The following is a 20505-nucleotide window of genomic DNA, read 5'->3' on the forward strand; positions in this document are numbered from 1 at the left end:
CATCCACCCCATAGGTTCAATGTAATTTTAGATAGAGCATTAATCTTCCATCCCAATTTTTGGCGTGTTGCAGAAAAACAACCTGCTTGGCCTGATCAACGATCCTATTCACAAACCCGTCACACTCTTCTGGCCCACAGACGCAGCTATCCGTGGGCTGCCACAGGAGCAGCAGGACTTCCTCTTCAAGAAGTCCAACACTGACAAACTGGTGCAGTACCTCAAATTCCACATTGTCCGTGATGCTGCGGTAAGCCCTTTATTTTTAGGAGTGTTGCCAAGACCAGGACATGCAAGCCCAGACACGTCCATCTCCCCTGTTTCCTTCCCAGGTGTTGGCCTACCAGCTCCCTAGCTCTGCCTCACTGAAGACCCTGCAGGGATCCAACCTCAGCGTTAGCTGCGGGGATAACAGGGAGATCGTAAGTGTTCGCACCGCCAGCACTTACCCTTTGCGTCTGCTGCAGGACCCCACTGTGCTTGTGTGTTGTCCCCAGAGAGGGTCAGTGGCACCAAGACTTAATTGGTCTTCACCAGTGCGTACCAACCATTACAAAACCAGGGCAGCCAACCCATCAGATTCAGCAAACTAGATGATTTGCAGGACTCCTTGGAGGTGTCATTTTCTCTGTTGTAAGATACTATTTGTTCAAAACAGCTTTCAGTTACCTCAAAACTGAAATACCAGCACATTTTAACTTCTACAATGAAATACACAATGGAAAATCACCAAGATGAACCTGGGTTTGGCAAAAGCCCCATGAACATAGCATCTGCACGCAAACTCTGATTTGTAAGCACTTACGAGCTAAGATTGGAGGCATGCATGCATCCTGTTAAGCCAGAATGGCACATTTTTCTTTGCAAATGTATCACATCATACCTGGCAAGCATCTGCCTCTGAAAACACAACTACGCTTGAACATGCGTAGGTAAACCTGTGGACATATGGCTTGCTTAATCTGTCCCTTTCAGGAAAGGAAAAAGATCTGCCCATCTGAGAGGTTATAGCATTCAGCTACAGGAAGAGAGGTCCCCAAATTGGTTTCAAGCCCCTGCAGCTGTCAATGTTATCTACGGGATAGTTCAACACACCAAGAACATTCCTACAAGAGGAGGATTATCCCCAGCTCCCATTTGAGCCCTGGATTCAGCCTGGCCCCAGGGAAGACTGGCTCATGACTTGTCACCCTCCTCTCTCCCTATCCCATCTCTCAGGGCGCCCTTTTCCTGAACGACAGACAGTGCAAGATTGTGCAGCGGCAGCTGGAGTTTGACGCGGGCATCGCCTACGGCATCAACTGCCTGCTGACGGAGCCCAGCCTGGGGGGACGCTGTGACAGCTTCTTCACTGTGGATTTCATGGTCAGTTCTCTTTTTTGGTCCCCCATCCTGGCAAAGACACAGACTGAGGGCCAAACCCTGTTCTCGCAGAGACCAGGGCAACACTCGCAGCAGCTTTGGCACTGCTGAGCTTAAGTCCCACCACTTCAGGATGGCTTCATCTGCTGCACTGGTTAGAGTTTAGGTTAAGAAGTGCAATGCAAAGCCTGAAAGACACACAACAGAAATCCTACATCCACACTAAGCAACACACAGGCCAAGTGATTTCAGTTAAAACCCGTTTAGTGAGATCTTCCCTGTAAGAACAGTACCTTACAAATGCAAGCATAAATTTGAGCAAGGACAGGTCTCCCTATCATGCTTTTAAATTAATACAAATTCACACTATGAACTTGGTCATACAGACTGCTTTTACAAAGTTTGCAAGTACAAAGAAACGGCGTTGCTGTCACAGCTGCACAGGCTGCTAAGGACACAAGATTGAGAGCTGTCTAGTCTGTTAGCCAGGCTCTTGGTCTCTCACATTTCTTGCTTTCCCAGAAATATCCTTTAACACACCTGAACAAGCATTGTTAGTGTGGAGGACATTTCCTCCATGAACTTTGATGGGTCCCACAAACAGGAGGTTTGGAACGCATTTCAAAATGGTTTCAAAATAATTTTCTTTGAATGTATGAAAAAGTTACCTAGAAGTAAAAAACAAAAACAAAAAAACCCAAACAAACAAACAGAAAAAAAAAAGAGGGCCAGTCTTAAAAAAAGCTAATTGGAATTTATATTTTTATGATGATGATAAAACCAACACTTGTGTGTAACCCATCTGGTCAGGTTACCTTTTGTTTCATGTTGTTGTTAAATTAAATTAAATAGATATAATTTCCTCAAATCTGATCAGCGCTCCCCAATAAGTAACCATTTACTTCTACTCCAAATTAGACATCCAGATCTGATGCAGAGCAAATCAGTATTTATTTGAAGAATATTCACCATCTCTTCTCTGTTTGTTTGAATCCAGAGCAAAGTTTCTTCTTCAGAACTTATATTCTGGTATCAAAACTATTTTCTTGCATTTCATGGCACTAAATTAATGCAACTATTTTGTTGTCATTCTCCTCTCCTTCTTTTTCCAGAGTTTTTAATAATCTGTTTCAAGTGTAATAAGCCTACACTCTGCTCATATTTGCTGTTCTCATAAAAGACTTTTTGTCCATGTCAAATAGCTTTCTGTTGCCATTATTTTAATACGTTTTTTTTTCTTTTCTATTTTGTACAACAGGGACATTGTGTTAGCTGTTTCAGTAATTCTAAATGCCCTCCAGGGACAAAACCAAAGGTAATACATTAAAATTTTGCATTTAAGCAGTATTAACCTGTGCTTCACACAAGGAAACTAGAATAAGTTGCTTTGAAAAAATAAAAAGAGAACCCTCAGCAGTGAAACCACGCTGTCCAGTGATGCCATAAAGCATCAGGGACAAAGCTGTCCTTGGGCAAACATCCAGACACTTGTGATGGGGAACGTTTGTCAGTCTCACACAGCATTGACTGTAGCAAGTGCTTTGGTTGACTTTGGAGCAGCCCCTCCATCCTCATCAATGGTGCTTAGCAAGTGGGGAATCAAAGAGAAGGCAGGGGCATCACACCTGCACACTTCACACATCGCATTTTGATGTGATGTGCATCAGCAACTGCTATTTAAAGAGGAAATGAACCAAACCTCCACATAGCACTCATCTTGCTGTGTTTTTCCCCCTCTCTGCACTGGCATGTGTGATGCCCAGGAAGAAATCCAGTGGTGCACGTACAGGTCCTATGGGCTACGGAGGGATGGCTGCCGCAGGAACTGCTCCATGGTCATCCACACAGCCAAGTGCTGCAAGGGCTACTTTGGACCAGACTGCCAAGGTAGGACACACACACACCCCACCGCTGGTCTGTGGCCTCCCCAAACACAGCCGTGCAGCACCCAGCAGGCTGAACTGTGAGAGCTGGGGTAGGGGGCCTGAGGAGAGACCAGCTGCAAGATGGGGAAACTCTGTTGCAAGAGCTAAAGTACACAGAAAGTATTACTGCTTTTCCACTCCAAATAATTGCTTTTTCAGGTTTACAGCAAGTTTGAAACACCATGCTAGTGGCAAACTAAATGACTGCTATAAGGCAGGGATGTCAAACTCATTTTCACCGGGAGCCACATCAGCTCGTGGTTGCCTTCAAAGAGTCGAATGTAATTTTAGGACTGTATTAATATAACTAGTCCTACATTTATACAGTCTTAAAATTACATTCGGTCCTTTGAAGGCAACCACGAGGCTGATGTCGTCCCTGGTGAAAATGAGTTTGACACCCCTGTTATAGAAAGTAAAGGGTGCCCTGCTATAACCAAGACCAGTGAGTCTTAATCAGTCACCAGCCGAATGTCCTTTCAACACAAAAAAGGACATCAGGTTCATGACAGTGATATCAGGACACACCAGAGACACAGTGTACAATTACTCAGCCATGTGCGAGTGCACAAACCGGTGGAGTAAGCTCAGATATTGTAGCTTTGAACAGGTGTGAGGCAGTTTAGGAAGCTTTGTCTGCAGCTGCTTGTTAGCAGACACTATGGAAAGGTGTGCTCCTTTACCTGCCAGCCCCATGGGGAACAGTACCGAGGCTCTCACCAGGGCACAGGGAGTCAGGATCTGGGTTAGGATCTCTGCTGGCAGACAGGTCCAGGGACACGTAGCCCTGCCAGCACACTGGCTGGATTTCAGAGACACATGGGGATCCCAAGAAATTTTGTCCAGCCCAGCTGCCTTTTGTGCTCACCCCAGCAGCACAGAGACCACACAGATGTGCACAAGCAAGGCTGGATTTGGGCAGGGGCTGGGCAGTGCCATTCACTGATGGATCCGAATGAGCAAGCACCCAGGCAACAGCACCCAGACCCAGGGCTAGGAGAGTTGACACCACCTTTCTGACAGGAGTTGTAGAAGTGCACCAAGGAATTTGGAGCATGAGGCTTGCAAGTGTCCCAGGTGCTTTTACATGCCCCAATAAAGATGCATTTGCAGGCCTTTCCCAGTTCAAGGATTTTTACAAAACAATAAATAACAGTGACAATGAATAAACACACACTTGAGCTAAACAGCCACTTTTTCTCTTTTTTTCTTAAACCTTTCAGCTTGCCCCGGCGGCCCAGAGACCCCATGCAATAACCATGGCTCCTGCGACGATGGGTACAGCGGGACAGGGGAGTGCCGCTGCAACAGCGGCTTCAACGGGACTTCATGCGAGCTCTGCTTGCCGGGCAGATACGGCTCCAGCTGCAGGCGTAGGTTGAAGTTTCCTTTCCATGCTGTTGCCCACATCACATCTGAACTATTTTGTCAGTGATATGTTGAGTAAACCAAGAAAGGCTTCCCCTTTTCAACAGCATTTTTCTCCAAACACCCCCTCACACAGAGGGACAGCACCAGGTCTTAGAAGGGAGAAGGAGAAGGCAAGAGAGCAGACGCTTCCTTAGGTTTCTCTGCAATGCTCCTCCTGTTCTCATATGGCACGCAAGTAACAGGGAATGGAGACAGAACCTCTGTCAACAAGTGTTTTCAACTACAGCACAGCCTCCTACCTCATCCCCATCAAGGGCAAGACAGCACTTTAGCGATGTGGTTCCTAAATGATTGCAGGAAACCAAGGCCACACACTACTTTTGCAGAAAAGAAAAAAAAAAAAAAAAGGACACCAAGATAAGATGAAGATAGTTTGTGAAGAGGGATGACAGCCAAGAAACTTCTCACATAATCCATTTTCATTTTCAGAGGAACAGTGAATGAATGCCAGTTATTAAACCATAGGATCACAGGATAATTCAGGTTGAAAGGGACCTCAGGACCTCTGTAGTCCAACCCCCTGCTCAAAGCAGGGTCAGGTCTGAGCTCAAACCAAGACATTCAGGATCTCTCCTGTTGGGCTTGCAAGCCTCCAAGGATGGAAACTGTCCATCCACTCTGAGCAGTCTGGCCCACTGCTTGACTGGCTTTGTGGAGAAAAACCATGAGGTTCAATTTATCTAAATAATTGCTAAATAGTACCATATCTAAACTGACAGTCTAGGCAATGTTTCTCTAGGGAAAGATTTTTCCCCTTTCCCAAAGGCAGCTCTGTAAGTGATCCCTCTCTGTTCCTTTTGCAGCCTGCGAATGCAAGACCAATGGGCAGTGTGATGAAGGATATTCAGGAACAGGACGATGTTTCTGTGAAACGGGATGGACTGGCCGACTGTGTGAAACCAAGCTAGGTCTCTGCCTCCTCCCACCAGGCTCCATCGGGTGGAGCCATGGGCTGATGGCACTTGCAATCAACAGAGGGTTTGCATAGAGAAGAGAAAGAAAGGGTTAATAATGCCAGAAGCCCTCACTGGAGGCTAAGGGACTCTGCTCTGAACTTTAAACATCTCCCTTCACCTCCCTGTCTCCTTTGTGAAACGGGAATATAAGTATTTATCTCCCCTCTGGAAGGACTTCGGGCTACATGAAGAAAGATATCACCCTAGAGCTAAGCAGTCAAAAATCAATTCTTACGGGTTTTCCAGTTAGCAAGACTAGTATGAGGGCTTTTCTTTCTGCATGAAACAAAGGCATTGCAAGATAAATACCGTCTTCACCCCAGCTGTTCTGCCTTCCCCACAGCTCTGCAGCCGGTATGTTCCCCAAGCTGCTCCGCCAATGCCGTCTGCACAGAGAACAACACCTGTCAGTGCAAGCCCTTCTACAATGGGGATGGGATCACCTGCACAGGTGAGCTCCCTCTGGCATGGTCTGCTGCAAGAAAGCATGTTGTCCCCTCTCGCACATACACTTGCATGCAGTTACTATCTAGTATGAGATGTTAGCTACCAAACATAAAAACTGCCACGCTGCAGCAAATGAAATAAATGTAGGATATATACAGATCAGTTTTTTTCCGAAGCAGGTGGCTGGCTTCAACAGGCTTTACTGAGCAGGAGTATGAACAAGAAGTGCGCTTCAGTCAGGTTTTAGAGACAAAAGAGTTTTCAACAGGGTTTCCCTTACAGGATTTTCTTTGATGACCTCAGGTGAGGCAATTCGCCAGTAACATTGCTGCAGAAATAGTCATTCTTTCTCAATCAGGTGTCTTGTGTCCTCCAAAGTCACCCTGGCCGGAAGTCTGCAGGCTGATGCCATGTCTCTTAAATCACGGACACCCTGACAAGGGCTTCAGAGCCCTAAAGGATAGCCTTTGCACAAGTTCAGGAATGCCTCAGGAAACTCAAACAGGATTTTTTTTTTCCCCAAACAAGTGTTCTAGTATTTTTAGTGTGCCTTAAAAATCTGGAGACGGTTTATCTTCATGAAAAACATTCTTTACTCACCCGTTTTCTTTTCCTCCATGCAGCTGCAGACCTTTGCAAACAAAGCAACGGCGGGTGCCACAAGGCAGCAGACTGCACACAGCTGGGGGTGGAAGTCTTCTGTAGTTGCCAGAAAGGATACAAAGGCGATGGCTTTATGTGCTTTCCAATAAATCCTTGCGCCGATGGGTTCAATGGAGGCTGCCACGAGCATGCCATTTGCACTGTCATAGGACCTGTAAGTTGAATGATTTCCGTCACCAGCAGGAAGGTCTGAGGCATTTCTGCCTGGTGCCAGCAGAAGTCCTTCCTCTGGCTGGATCCCACTCCCTACCTCTCACAGTCCCTATTTTCCAAAACAACCTTTACAGACTGCTTTCCCCATCAATTTGGTATCCTGTCAGCTGAGGGGTGAGAAACAGTTTGAAATCTATCTTCTGGGGAAAGGGGTACTACAACAGATGGGGTATTTTGCATGTGTAATTTTTCTGTCCCCTTCTCAGCTCTCCCTAACTGGATACCCCTATTGGCAATAGGAATTTGTTGGACTGAAACTGAATATATTTTGGTAGCTAAACCTAGGGACAGTTGGGAGAACAGTGTCACTTGTTGGTTGGCTGGACCCAGCTTTAAAAGCTCTGCAGCCACATTGTACAAATTCCTTGGCCCACGCGGTCAAAGTTGTTGAGGAAAACGTGCAGTGACTTGATCCAGCACTTGTCCTGGTGCTTTCAGTATCACCTGTCCATTGCATATTGGTGGCTTGCCTGATATATCTTCCAGGAGCTACCTAGAAAAGCCTTGCTGCTAATCCATTCCAGCTGCCAGCCATCACAACCCCTGGATGTCACCAACTCCTGCTTGGTTTATAGTTCTTAATGTATTATTATCAGTGGGATACTAAATTCCTTTCATGCTTCCATGCCCCATCATTTAAATATCATTTTGATAGGCTTGCCATCCATTTTTGTTAATGTGTCATATAATTCTCCAATGCACGTTATTAGTTTTGTGAATGGAATTATGCTTTGGTATTAGTTCAGCAAAGAACACAAGCCTGTGTAAACATTTTGCTTAGAAGAATAAACATCAGCCTCAGAGTTTGCAGTCTGTTGAATCACAGTTGTTAGTAGCAACTTTCCTGTTTGTCCATTCCTGGCTATACCAAGTAAAATTTTTCCAGCAGTTCAGAATGTTGCTTGAAATACCACTTTGCATGTCAGCTAAGTACTTGTTTTGGCCTTTTTTATTCTCTCTCTGATCAGGACAAACGCAAGTGCGAATGTAAAAATAACTACATCGGTGATGGGCTGAACTGCTCAGTGATGCAGCTTCCTCTCAACCGCTGCTTGCAGGACAACGGGCAGTGCCACCCCGACGCTGACTGCACCGATCTCCACTTCCAAGGTGAGGATGGCACACTGTGCGTGTCACGGGACTGGGACATTGCTGTCCCTGTGCCACTGCACTGAAGCCAGTGGCCAGGATCCTTGTGTCCCCTTGAAACAATGAGCTGATTAAAGTTAGAACGTGTTGCTTAAATACTTTGCGATACCGGATTTCTGAAGGAACAGGTGAGGGCATTCCAGTAGGAATGTTACTCCTAAGGGATCCATCTGTCCTAACTGCATTTCACAAAATTCACAGGTATTTGTACGGCACAGTTGACTCTGCGGCCAGACATGGAAACCCCCTCAGAAAGAGCTGGTCCTTCTCTCTCTTTGCAGATACCACAGTTGGGGTTTTCCACTTACGGTCCCCACAAGGGCAGTACAAAATGACTTATGAGAAGGCAAAGGAGGCCTGTGCCAATGAGTCAGCCGCCATCGCTACGTATAACCAGCTGCTGTACGCACAGAAGGTGAGGGAGCATCACTGCTGGAGGAGATCCTCAGAGTGGACCTAGCCACAGCACAAATGGACAGGGAGGAGCAAGGGGACTGCTCTGTGCTAATAAGCTTCATTTTCCCTCCTTTCCTTCCCCCATGCCCCGGGATACACTTGGCTGGGAGCAGTTTCCAGACTGTTTATTGGTTTCACACCTGCTCATACAGCACTGCAACCAGTTGCCAAGTTTTTGTTTCCAGTGATACCGGGGTGGGATGGTGAAGTCAGATTTACAGTGTTTTCATGGAGGTTTTAATTAATAGCACTTCTTAAAGAAATATACTCTTCAGAATTATGCTTAGACTATTTTTTTTAATATAAGGCTCCAGGAATCCTTGCCCCAAATGCTGTTAACTTAGCAGAGCCATTTTCATTTTCTTTTCCTTGAGTGTGTTATAGACAGCACATGGCTGACACCAGTGGGATGAGCATCACACCTTGGGCTCATAAAACTTGTTTTAGAAGAGTGGGCAAGACTGACTCTGCCTTTCTGGGTCCTTCCCATCTGCGGAAGGAAGACAGACACTCACCATTTAGAGACACCTTTAGCAAAATGTGAAGCTGGACCACAGCCAGCATGTAAACCTCCTTCTGCTGCATGAGGACATCCAGGTTACAGCCTGAGCTGCCTGTCCCCTGCACCCCATAGTCTAAATATTTCTCTCGAAGCAGCAAAGTCAGCAGTGGGGCTGGCTCCGGCACTTCTGGGGAGTTATTTTCTGTGTTAAGCTGGTTTGTGAGCCTTTCCCACACTGACAAAAGGTGGGCTGGCACACAAAAGGATTGCACGTCTGCCCTGTGGCTTTCACGCCCACCTCTGATCCTGCCCAGCCTTGGGCTTGGGGCAGGTTTTCCCAGGAAAGGCGCCCTTGGCCCTTACAGGGAGCCACTCACTCTCAGAGGGGCCCCATCTCCGCAGCCCCTTGGCCCAGAGCTCAGCACAGGGCAGGGTGTGGGACAGATGGACAGACAGAGCCCCCTCAGAAAGACAGCTAGTGGGTGGGGTGCTGCCTGGGTGTCCTGGGGGGACAGTCCCTTTTGTCCACAGCACCCCAGCCCCATCACCCAGCTCTCCCCGCAGTGTTTTTTCCCTTATGGTTGTGCCGGCTGCAGGCGAGGTACCACCTGTGCGCTGCCGGCTGGCTGGATGGCGAAAGAGTGGGCTACCCGACTGCCTTCTCCTCCCCAAATTGTGGCGCTGGGTACGTCGGCATCGTAGATTACGGGAAAAGAGTCAACCTGAGTGAAACCTGGGATGTCTTCTGCTACAGAGAGAAAGGTAAGAGGGTCCTTTGTTGCATCCCTCTCCGCAAACGGGAGACGGAACCCAGTTTTCGGTTCCTTTGGTCAGCCGCAGGTCACTAGATAACATTGCAAGAGACTCTGCTTCTTTTTAACTTAACAACAAAAAAAAAATCTGTTGCCTGAAAGTTGTTTTTCAGGCACAGGGCAGCCTAAAGTCTTCTAGCAAAGATTGTTTGCCCACACTGCTGTGTTTGTACTTTCCAGAGGTGAACTGCACCTGCAAGCCTGGCTACGTGGGGGACGGCTTCTCCTGCAGCGGGAACTTGCTGCAAGTGCTGACGTCCTTCCCAACGCTGACCAATTTCTTGTCGGTAGGGCCCACAGCCAAAACGCTGCTTGGTGGGGTGAGGGGAGGGAAGGAGGTTCTGCCAGCAGCGTGTATCTCAGTGTTTGCTTTACTAGCAGGTAACACCACCACACCAGCAAAGCAAGGTGGAGCAGTCTAAATCTGCACTGTCAAAATCAGAACTTAGGTTTTGGCGTTTTTTAATTACTTGTTTCAATAAGGTTTTGGGTTTCTAAAACTCATTTGGGAATTAAATGTTACTGCATCTTTAGCTTAAGGAGGATTCTCTGCACAACTGCCCCTGGCTTTCTAAGCATCACAAGGAATGGTGCTTTGTAATTTTATTGAATTCCTGCTGGGGAAAGGCCAAACGTTAAAAGGGTCCTTTTCTTGCTGCTCCTCAGAAAAGCATTATATGTCTATGCCCGACAGATACCAAGGGCCCAACTCCTTCAAGTCACTTTAAGACATGCTCACCAAATCAGCAGCTAAAACTTGGTTTTGAATACAAACTTTTTTTGTAATATCACTCTAGAGCTGCTTCATGGCTAGTAACAGAAAGCTTCTTTGTCGTTATTTACATGGTCTCATCTTTTCAGCTCCCCGCACAGTATGCACAATTGGTCTTTAGTAAAGCTGGATTTTGTTTCTGCCTAGGACATCATGGCTTACTCCAACAGCTCTAGGAAGGGGAGAGAGTTCCTGCGGTACCTCACAGACCTGTCAGTGCATGCCACTCTCTTCGCTCCAAATGACAGCGGGTTAAGGGAAAATGAGGTCAGTGCTTTTTCCTTTTTTCCTTCCTCATTTCAATAACATTTTTAAACAGCCATTATAGCTGTATTCCTGTGAAATATAAGCTTAAAAAAATAATAATCTCAGTATGACATTTCTGTGTAACCCCACATAGTTTAAACTGTGCTTCTGAAAGAGATGAGTTCATCGTTTCCATTTTTCTTCCATGGTTAAGAGTGCAAGGTTATTGAGTATTCGAGTCACTACAGAGACTTTTCCATCAGGGATTTTAGTTACCCAGTTATAAAGGAGTCTGCCTGAGATGAAGTCTGTTCTGGCTTATTAACATCGAACACAGTATTTGAAGAAAGCAGTGCACAGCTTTGGTATTTCCCACCAATACGTTAAAGGCATCTGTTCCTAGTTTCATTTCCATGCTTATCCCTTTTTACCTTCCTTCCTTCAATCAAACATTGTCTCAAACAATTCACATGGGTTTATGCCGTGGCTTGCATCTTCAAGCTGTTTGGAATCTCTCTGAGGCTCATCATTTCAGGTCTTCATACAAAAGAGTAAAATTCTTTGTCCTGCCAGAATCAAGGTACTGCCTGCTGCAGGCAGCCATCAGAGGCCAGCAGGGACAGACAATCCCACTGTTCGCATCCAGATTTCCCAACAGCTCTACCCCACATTGCACTTGCTGCAGCATTAACAGCAAAGAGGGAAAAAGGTCTGAGGCACTTAGCCTGCTGGTAAATCTAGAGGATTAACGAGAGCAGTTAATGTTCCTCGTATTTTGCTATTGTTTGCAGACACTTTCCGGGCGAGACATTGAGTATCATTTATCTAACGCCAGCATAATGTTTTATGAGGACTTGACCAATGGCACCACCCTTCTAACTCGTCTTGGGGAAAAACTCCTCATTACAAATACCAGGGGCCAGGAACATCAAGCCCGCACCACTGAACAGGTACCTTTTAAATAAATCTCCCATCTTTGTGCTTTTTCCCTCCCTTATGCTATACCCTGTAATGAGGTGACACACTGATCCAGCAAGCAATTCAGTAAGGTTATAGTGGGCAGCAATGAGAGGCTGCCTTCAGAAGGCTCTTTCCTGCCCACAGACTGCAGGATAGCAGCTGGCAAACTGAAAATCTACAAGTTTGCAAGTGGCTGGGCTGTTCAGCTGGCCTGCAGGAATGGCAGGATGGAGTTAGGGGCTTGGTTCAATCCTTCTCTCATCCTGGCAGGATTATGAGAGATGGCGGTGCAATAGGAGCAGAGATGAGAGCAGCAGTTTGTCATCAGAGAAAGGTGTTGGCATTTGCGAAGTTAACCTTAAAGGTAACTTTCTGGGAGAGAGGAGATCCCATCATAGCTTTGGCTCAGAACAAAAGTAGAAAAAACATGGGTTGGCATTTTGAATTGCTCTTTTGGTGGAGTTCTTTTAAATGCGAAACTTTATATCCCTTTTGAAATGGAAAGTATCCTCTGACATTTTAGGAGATTGCGTCTTTTGAAAACACACTCAACTACTCATTTTATCTTAAGAAAATACTTGCTACCCAAGCATTTCAAATGACATCTGTGACATCAGCCCCTTGAGACCAAGCATGAGAATTATCACACACGTGATTTGTATTTTTAAAACCACTCTATACTGCAAACTCAGTAATCACATTAGTAAAGTATACCTCCAGGAGAGATCGCGTGCAGCAGCACAAGGCTTTCCTGTATCATTCATTAGCATGCAGGAGCTCTTTTGGCTCACTTTGATCTGCTATTTGAATTAGAACAGATTCCCCTTAAAAAAAAAAAATCCTCCTCCTTCCTTCAAAAGCTGCCAAGGGGAGGCTCAAAGCCCATTAACACAAATCTTACTCCTGCTCTTAAGCCAGTTCGAAATTTGTAGCTTTTCTTTCTCCCCGGAGGACCAGATCAGGCCCCTGGTTCCCTCGGCCACAGCGATGCTCAGTGGCATGCCAGGGTGGGAAGGAGAGGTGGCGGCTGCTTTCTGCACATGTTCCAGGTGACCGGGCACCCACCTGTCCCAGCCCAAGAGCTTTCCCCGGGACCCTGGCAGGGCAGTGCAAGGTTGAAGGAGAGGGAGAAGGACATGGTGTGACTCCCACACCACTCTGCAGTGCCACCACGGCTGAGCCTCTTCCTCCCTGGGCGCAGAAAGTCACCATGTGCTGTCACAGCAGCAGCATACCACCTTGTGCCTGGGCAAGAGCAGCTCCCAGCTCTGCTCACCAAGGAGAGATGAAATTCAAAGCAGTTTGCAGTAGCGCAGACATCTATGAACCCTCCTTCCCAAAACACAGAAACAGGCTGGAGAGACTCAGAAGCAGCCCAAAGCAGTCAAGGACTCCCATTTTCAGCAGAATTTATCAAAGTGTTGAGGTGGCAACAACTGATCTGTCCCTCTCCCTTCCTGATAAGTTGCTACATGGGTCCACCTTCCAGCTCACAGATGCTAGGCCACCAAATAAACTGGGGTCAACAGCTCCCCATCAGTGCTGACCCAGCTCTCCCAAACCAGTAAGCTCGGAGCAAGTGCCATCCAATGGGAAGCAGCTGTAAGGGAGGCAGGCTGCCTGATACTCAGGAGTAACAGTACTCCAGGGTACAAACATCACAACAACCTTTATTTATTAAAAAAAAATAAAGAAAAAAGGATAAAGAAATGCCTGAAGGCAATATGCAGGTAATGATGATGGCTACTTCATGCACAGGATTGCCATGACCAGCCTCAGGCCATCCCAGACTGATGTCCAGGGAGGCAGCGGTGTAAAGATTTTTCTCTGTGTGTCAGTAACTGAGGTGGGGAAATAACCTCGAGGTTTCAGTCCCAAAGCAGGAAGGGTCAAAGCTCAGCTCTGATTGCTCTTTCTCCTGGCAGAGCGAGATCAGATATGTGGACAGAAGTGCTATTGTTGAGTGGGATATAATCGCTTCCAATGGGATAATCCATGTCATTTCAGAGCCTTTAAAGGCTCCACCAGCACCTGTAAGTACCTAGTGATATTTTTTTTGGGTGGTGGGAGGTGGCTTTGGCTTAGATCAACCCATCATTCACATTCATATATTCCCAGTTTCCCTCCCATATATGCAGTTCCCGTTTAAAAGGTTACCTTGAAAGAAAATTAGAAGAAGGTACTAGTGAAGATTGTTCAATATGTTTCTGTCTTAACAAGTTCTTTCCACATTTATTTTCTATAAATAAAATAAAAACACTTTTATAATGGAGTTCATTTTTATAATGGAGGTTTTCTAAAACTCAATTTCAGTTCTTTCAAAAAGATCTTTTAAGCTTCTAAGGAAAACTTTTAATCTTGGCTTTGCATTCATTCCTATCCAAAACAAGGTGTTTTGGAGACAGATATTTTTTGTCTGCACAAATCCCTGCAGTAGTCCTAGTTATCCAATTATCTCTCCCATTAGAAAGATGAAAGCAAACAGTGCATGGCAAAATAGCACAGCTAGAAAAGAGTGTCGTCCTTTCCATGAAGCAAGTTGAGTTAGCAGCTGCACTGCTTCAAACTGGAACAAAAATGGTACAGGGCCCAGCAGCTGGGAGGCAGGAACATTGTTCTGTTTATTTCCCACCAGCAAAGTTTAGTGCTTTGTATGAAAGGGAGGAAAAACATTTTGTTCACCTGCAGAGCAACTGGGAAGTTTCACAAAAGTGATCCCTGCTGCCCCTGGGGGAGGTGCACAGGGAACACCTTTCTTTCCAGTACAAAATGCTTTCCTTAACAAAGTGTTCAGATGTGCAGTGTTAGTGCTCTGCAGCTCTGTTCCACGCAGGGTACTTACTCTGTGACAGCCCAACACAGGCTCAAGCTGACCTTGCAAGACCCACCACTTATCTAATCTGAAGAACTCCTCTTCTGTCAGGGTAACTCTGATCCTTCTCTGCCTGCGCTGGAGAGGCCTCACGTTTACAGCCCATCCATCCCAGCTCTGATTTGGGAAGTGGCTAACCAGCTGCCTCCTCGATCCACAAAATTAATCCTATTGATATCCTATTGCTCACCTTCATTTTGTTCTGAGTAACCCTTTCTCCTTCACAAATCCTCCCTCATGTTCCTAGAAGCTCAGTAATATGCCTGCACGATCTCAGTTCACAAAAATCCATTGCAGCCTACAATCCTCAGAAGTAGGAAATGACACGCTTGGGTAAAAGCGCAAATTACTGCCTGAAAATGATTCAAAATAATAGGCAATTTCTGTCAGCCTACAGCAGCATGATATTACAGCCCCTATAATACCTTTCACCTCCTAGAGGGCAAACAAATGTCTTCTGATGTTTAGCTGTCCAGCTGCACCATGTAAATGACTTTGTTTTCTAAAAAAAGTAAGATAGCATATCTATTAAGAAACAATGTGATTGTTTTTGCCACGGTAAGTTTAATAATTAGGTTTCTAGTTAGGAGGCCACAGACCTAAGACATCACATGGAAGAGTGAGCATTACAGCATCCAAATATTTTACCCAATTCCAGACCCCTCCTCACCTGCTGGATTGCCAGCAAGACCACCCTGCTTTGGGGAGATTGCAGACTGAGCGGCTGCATGCTTTGGGATCCTTCAAACTTATTGTAACCCCTAAACTGTTGGTCACATTCGTGGTTATCAGTCTAGCAGGCTACAGAGCTGCAGAAGGCAAAGCAGAGTGTGGTGGCATTTCTCCCATTTAGATTAAATCCAGATCACATGTGAGTTTCTTTCAGTCTTTTGCCTCCATGTTTATTAAAATATTTATAAAATACACAGTTACTTGGATTGGCACTTTACCTGCTTGACCGAATAATGATTTCAGGTTAAGGGCATTGCATGTTTTGGGGCAAAATTACCTACAGAAGGCAGGTGTTGGGCCATTGGCAGATCCCAGCCCCATGCACCCTCCAGACAGGCTGGCAGTCCCCTTGACCAGCGAGGAGAGGAGCCTCATCTCAGATGCAGTTTGGTTTTCGGCCTGGTAAGAGGGGCTCAGAGGATGGGGTACATGGCTGCCGATAGCTGGCAATAACCAACACCTCCCCAGAGCACAAAAAGCAGTGATTCTGTATGATTCCGTGAATAGGCTTGAACTCAAACAGAGCTCTCTAGGACTGCAGCATAGGTTTCCAAAGCTGCTTAAGGGAATTTGGTACCCATTTCTCCTCCTCAAGCCAGTGAGCTTTCAGCCTCGTCATAGCCTCTGTAGCTACTCTGACTAGAAAAGATTGCTTATGTATGCTCTGTAGCTTCAAAACTGTGAACGACATGAAGTTGTACTAGAGCCGATGTCCAATACCCCCAAAAAATCTAGCTTGTAATTACTGTCAAAAGGTCGTATTTAACTGTCTCCAGGGAACACATATCAGGAAACACGAGCACAAAAGCAGTTCAGGACTAGGGCACATCTCAAAGGGACACTGCGTGTACTCAGGTGCTGGAAGATGACCAGTGCCCACCCATAGCTCATTCACATTCTCTCTTGCTTCCAGGCTCCTCTCCATGCCAGTACCAGGACAGGAATATTCTTTGGCATCTGCCTTGTTGCTGGAATTGTGGCTTTTATTGGATATTTTTACCTCAGGTTCAGGAAGAGAAACATGGGCTTCGAGCACTTCAAGGTAAGGTGACAGACAGGAACGCAAAGCAGGGAGGCAGCACTACCCCAGACCCACCTCCAAATTCTCCTTGCATTTTATTAAGCTAGAAACATTCCTGATCACTTCCCACTGGAACCACTCAGACTAACACATGAAGAAAGTGGGGAGGGCTCACACGCTTTGTCTTGGGTGTGAGCTTACACTTGCTCCCCCAGACCTCTCCCTCTAAGGTGCCCAACAGAGTCCTGCTCTCACAGAGACTTCCAACACCAAGGACTTGTCAAAAGCTTATTTAACTGCACAGCACCCATTCAGAAGTATTTGCCTCACCAGACAGCCCACCCTTAGGGAAGCAGGTAATTACAACCAGTGAAAGGGCACCTGTTCTCTTCCCCCTCACTGCTAATAGTTTTGCTGCTCTGGAGGTTGAAATGTTTGATAGGAAAAAGGCCAAGTTCAAAAGTCAAGCAAATTGATTGTCAGGATTGAAAAGTGTATATTTTTTTATACTGATTGCACTCTCATGCTTGCTTCCTCTTAACTAACTTTGCTAGTCCTACATAGTACCTTGAGGATGTGAAACCAGCCAGCAACCCCCAAGCTACTCAGAGATGAGGGATGGCCAAAAAAGTGTTAAAAAATACAAAAGAATCAATCAAAAAGCAAGTCTACCTAGAAGTAACCAGAAATCCATTCCTATTCTAGACCTTGCCTGATGTGATACACCTTCTAGAATCAAAAAACAGGAGCCATGAGCCAGGGGAAACGCTTGTATTTCTATATAGTTGCAAACAGAGCCCTCAGGAGCAACCAGGTACCTCTTAGCCCAGGCACAAAGCCAGGGCCATGCTTCCTCCTGATCTTTGCTGAGGCTTAAAAATAATAACAGAGAGAAAAAAAGGTACCAGCGTTAAGTGACCTGAGATAATACAACAACCCAGAACACAAATCATACCCAGAGACACTGATGTAGATGATAAAGCCAGCTCAGTCACAACACTGCATCAGTTGGTAGAGAAGCTTAAGTGCCCCCTCGCTTAACGCACTGGTAGGAGATTGATTTTAAGCATGTTTGTGTGATTTTGTGTAGTCAAAAGATGACACCGACGTAACACCACTGGACAAGTCACAGCCTTCGAATATCACCAACCCCTCTTATGAAAGTTCTTCTGCACTGACTCCACCGGAACCTACTTATGATCTTTTCTCAGTAAGTGTTCATTTTTGTTTGAGGCTGAGACTCAATTAAAATCATGGTAAGAGGTTTTTTCTTTACGAAAATGACTATTTGGGAAAAAAAAGAAAAATCAATTTGGTGAAACAATATTCAAGTTCCTGGCTTTCCTGTCTTACCACTGCTAGAAATAGTGTCTTGTCTCAAGTCTACCTTCAAAGGGAGCTGAATTAAATTGGACTTCAAATGCTGATGGATACCAGTGACATGTCTATAAAAACTTAAAAAGCCATCCAATTTTGTCTTCTCTTTGCTGTGAATGCAGCCAAGTGCCGTGCCAGCACTCTGCAAAGAATCTGAAATGCAATGGGAAGGGGGCTAGGAAACACAGGAAGGAAAGACTGAGTAAAGCCAGCATATGTGATTAGCCTCAATGGTCCAATTCAGCAAGACCCTCATGGACATGTGGGGTCTAAAATCAAATAAATCTTTTTGCATCCAATAAAAAGACTTGTTAGGTACAAAAATTTCAGGTGCAAACTCTGCCATCTGTATGGACAAATTTGCCAAAAAGTGACTTTCATTTCCTAACACAACATTCAAGTCTAATTTTTTTTCTCTCTTTTATAGGATTCAGATGACCAGCAGCTTGTCATGAGTGGTCCTCATGATCAGAATTAAAGACTGAATTTGGCATCAGTCAATTATAAAGCACATTTCTATTTACACTTACTGTGAAAATAAACAGCATCGACATGTTTCAGGGAATAAAATCTTGTTACAAATTTAAAAAGAGCTTTGTTTAAGATGCAGTCTGTAGAGTTCACAGAGTTACCCACCTCAGAAGCAGTGGCTGTATCTGAGCAATATCAATTGAGAGTGCCAAATGCAAAACTGAGCCTCAAGTAACCTACATAGAAGCAAAGGGACACTTCTCTGTGAAAAGTATGACTTTCACTAGCCGGCTATTTAACTACTTCTGCACAGACTTTGAAATGGATTCAAACACACTGCCAACTTGGCAAATATCCCCAATTTGCTAGTACTCCAGCTCTACGCTTTCATTTTTGCTCAGTTACAACTAGAAGTGGCAAGTGTGAAAGAGAACATGTGGTAAACTTGTATTGTTAAACTTAAAGGAATTTTTGCTAGTATACTTTCTTGTAAGAATTCCAGCAGCAAGAAATGCAGCCAGCCTGCCCACACTGCTCAGCTCCTCTAGCTTTCCTGTCTTTCCTCCAACTTGACTGTGGTTTGTTTACATCTCACCTCATTGTACAAAGGGAAATAGTAATTGTAGCAGGTTTAACAAGGCATATAGGTGATATATGAGGGTATCTAAATAGTAACCAATTTTTTCTTGAGCCCTTTTTGTGAAAAGTGGATAACGAACATACTCTTGCCACGTCATGTCCACATTCCGTTTTTTAAGGTCTCAGAGAAGCAGCTACCCACTTGTTCACATCCGTTGTTTTTACCAAGCACGTCAGCATTGCCTTTCAACTGACGCACAGAAATAACACCTGTGATTTTCACCATACTGTTAGAAGCAAATCAAACTTGAGTTCGATTGCTTTCATTTCCTCCCCTCAAAACATTAACACCATAGCAAACTGTGAGAACACTATAGAAACCACAAAACAGCAAGAAAAGAAAGATTTTCTCGCTTGCAGCAGTAATGTTCCCCTGTGCTGTTGTCAAGGTTTGGCTTGCTTTTACCTATAAGATATTTTAAAAGTTAGAACACAAACATGCCTAAACACACATATTTAGGGGAGTTTTCCCCACAGAGTTTTGCAGTTAATACAACTCACATTCTGTCCTTTGCCCCAGTAACCCAAAATATTAAGTGTTGTAGGCACCAAAATATAAAGTCCAAGCATTTATTTTTGTAATAATCATTAAATATTTTTATCACAAAAAAAGTTTCCACAATTCATTAAACTCTTCTTTTACTGACAGACTCTTCAGAGTCTTCAATAGAACAGAAAGAACATTTCTTTTCTGGTGTTCAAATGAACTATACTCCCAAAATGAACATAAAGAGACACTGCCCTTTAAACATGCTCATAAATCTCTTTGAAGTTAGTAACATAACAATTTAAAATAAGTACTGCAGAGAGCGCTGAGGTGTACAGCACAAGTTCTCTGATATAATTACAAAAATGCAAGACGTTTTTAAAAGTTAAAGAACAACATTCTACCACTGAAAAATAAATAATACACTTTAAAATGCTCACTAAAATATATATAGCTGAGTTGTTTTAAAGGAACATAATCCTCCCAAAATGATTTTTTTTTTCATGCAATGTTGTTTATTTCAATAAGCCATGCAATATAAACAAGATTTTACTTCAGCTGGCTGTTATAACATAGCTTTGTACAGAAGCTGGATTTGTAAGTTAAGAGAAAGGAAAGAGGAGAGGTGGAAATCCTCTTGAAACAAAATGTGGATTATAGGGATAACATCCAACCCAATTAACACAGGAAAATTGAGCAAACAAACTGACTCCTAACCAGCTTTAAAAGAAGAAACATCACAGGGGTATAACCAACAAAACGTTATCAAATTCAATAATGTAAAACTGAATAACACAATTCTATTATTTGCTGGTAAGATGAAGAATGTACAGTGGTTTGGGGTTTATTGTTTTAAACAGTGTATTGAAATCTCTGGAGCATGAGGTGCTACACACATGTAACATCAAGCCCAGGTCTCGCTGAGCATTAGGATAAAGAACTGAAGGCAACTTGGGGTTATTTCCATCCTCATGTTTCATTATCAAGTTAGGCTAAATATTTCTCACACAGC

At 44.7% G+C, this 20505-nt stretch overlaps 1 protein-coding gene across 1 annotated transcript in view; it reads left to right on the plus strand.

Moving 5' to 3' along the window:
- The window catches only part of STAB2 (stabilin 2), an 86205-nt gene extending 67831 nt beyond the window's left edge, over positions 1-18374 (plus strand). Inside the window, exons 51-69 of the mRNA XM_065629739.1 lie at positions 74-250; positions 333-422; positions 1219-1365; positions 2621-2677; positions 3126-3249; positions 4511-4660; positions 5522-5626; positions 6018-6125; positions 6745-6938; positions 7966-8107; positions 8428-8561; positions 9701-9866; positions 10097-10203; positions 10836-10955; positions 11726-11884; positions 13820-13927; positions 16412-16540; positions 17610-17729; positions 18324-18374. Of these exons, the coding sequence (XP_065485811.1) occupies positions 74-250; positions 333-422; positions 1219-1365; positions 2621-2677; positions 3126-3249; positions 4511-4660; positions 5522-5626; positions 6018-6125; positions 6745-6938; positions 7966-8107; positions 8428-8561; positions 9701-9866; positions 10097-10203; positions 10836-10955; positions 11726-11884; positions 13820-13927; positions 16412-16540; positions 17610-17729; positions 18324-18374 (2388 nt within the window). The remainder of the gene's footprint in view (positions 1-73; positions 251-332; positions 423-1218; positions 1366-2620; positions 2678-3125; positions 3250-4510; positions 4661-5521; positions 5627-6017; positions 6126-6744; positions 6939-7965; positions 8108-8427; positions 8562-9700; positions 9867-10096; positions 10204-10835; positions 10956-11725; positions 11885-13819; positions 13928-16411; positions 16541-17609; positions 17730-18323) is intronic.
- Positions 18375-20505: the final 2131 nt, after the last annotated feature.

This window comes from Caloenas nicobarica, chromosome 1 (assembly GCF_036013445.1).
Source record: "Caloenas nicobarica isolate bCalNic1 chromosome 1, bCalNic1.hap1, whole genome shotgun sequence".
NCBI classification, from domain to species: domain Eukaryota; kingdom Metazoa; phylum Chordata; class Aves; order Columbiformes; family Columbidae; genus Caloenas; species Caloenas nicobarica.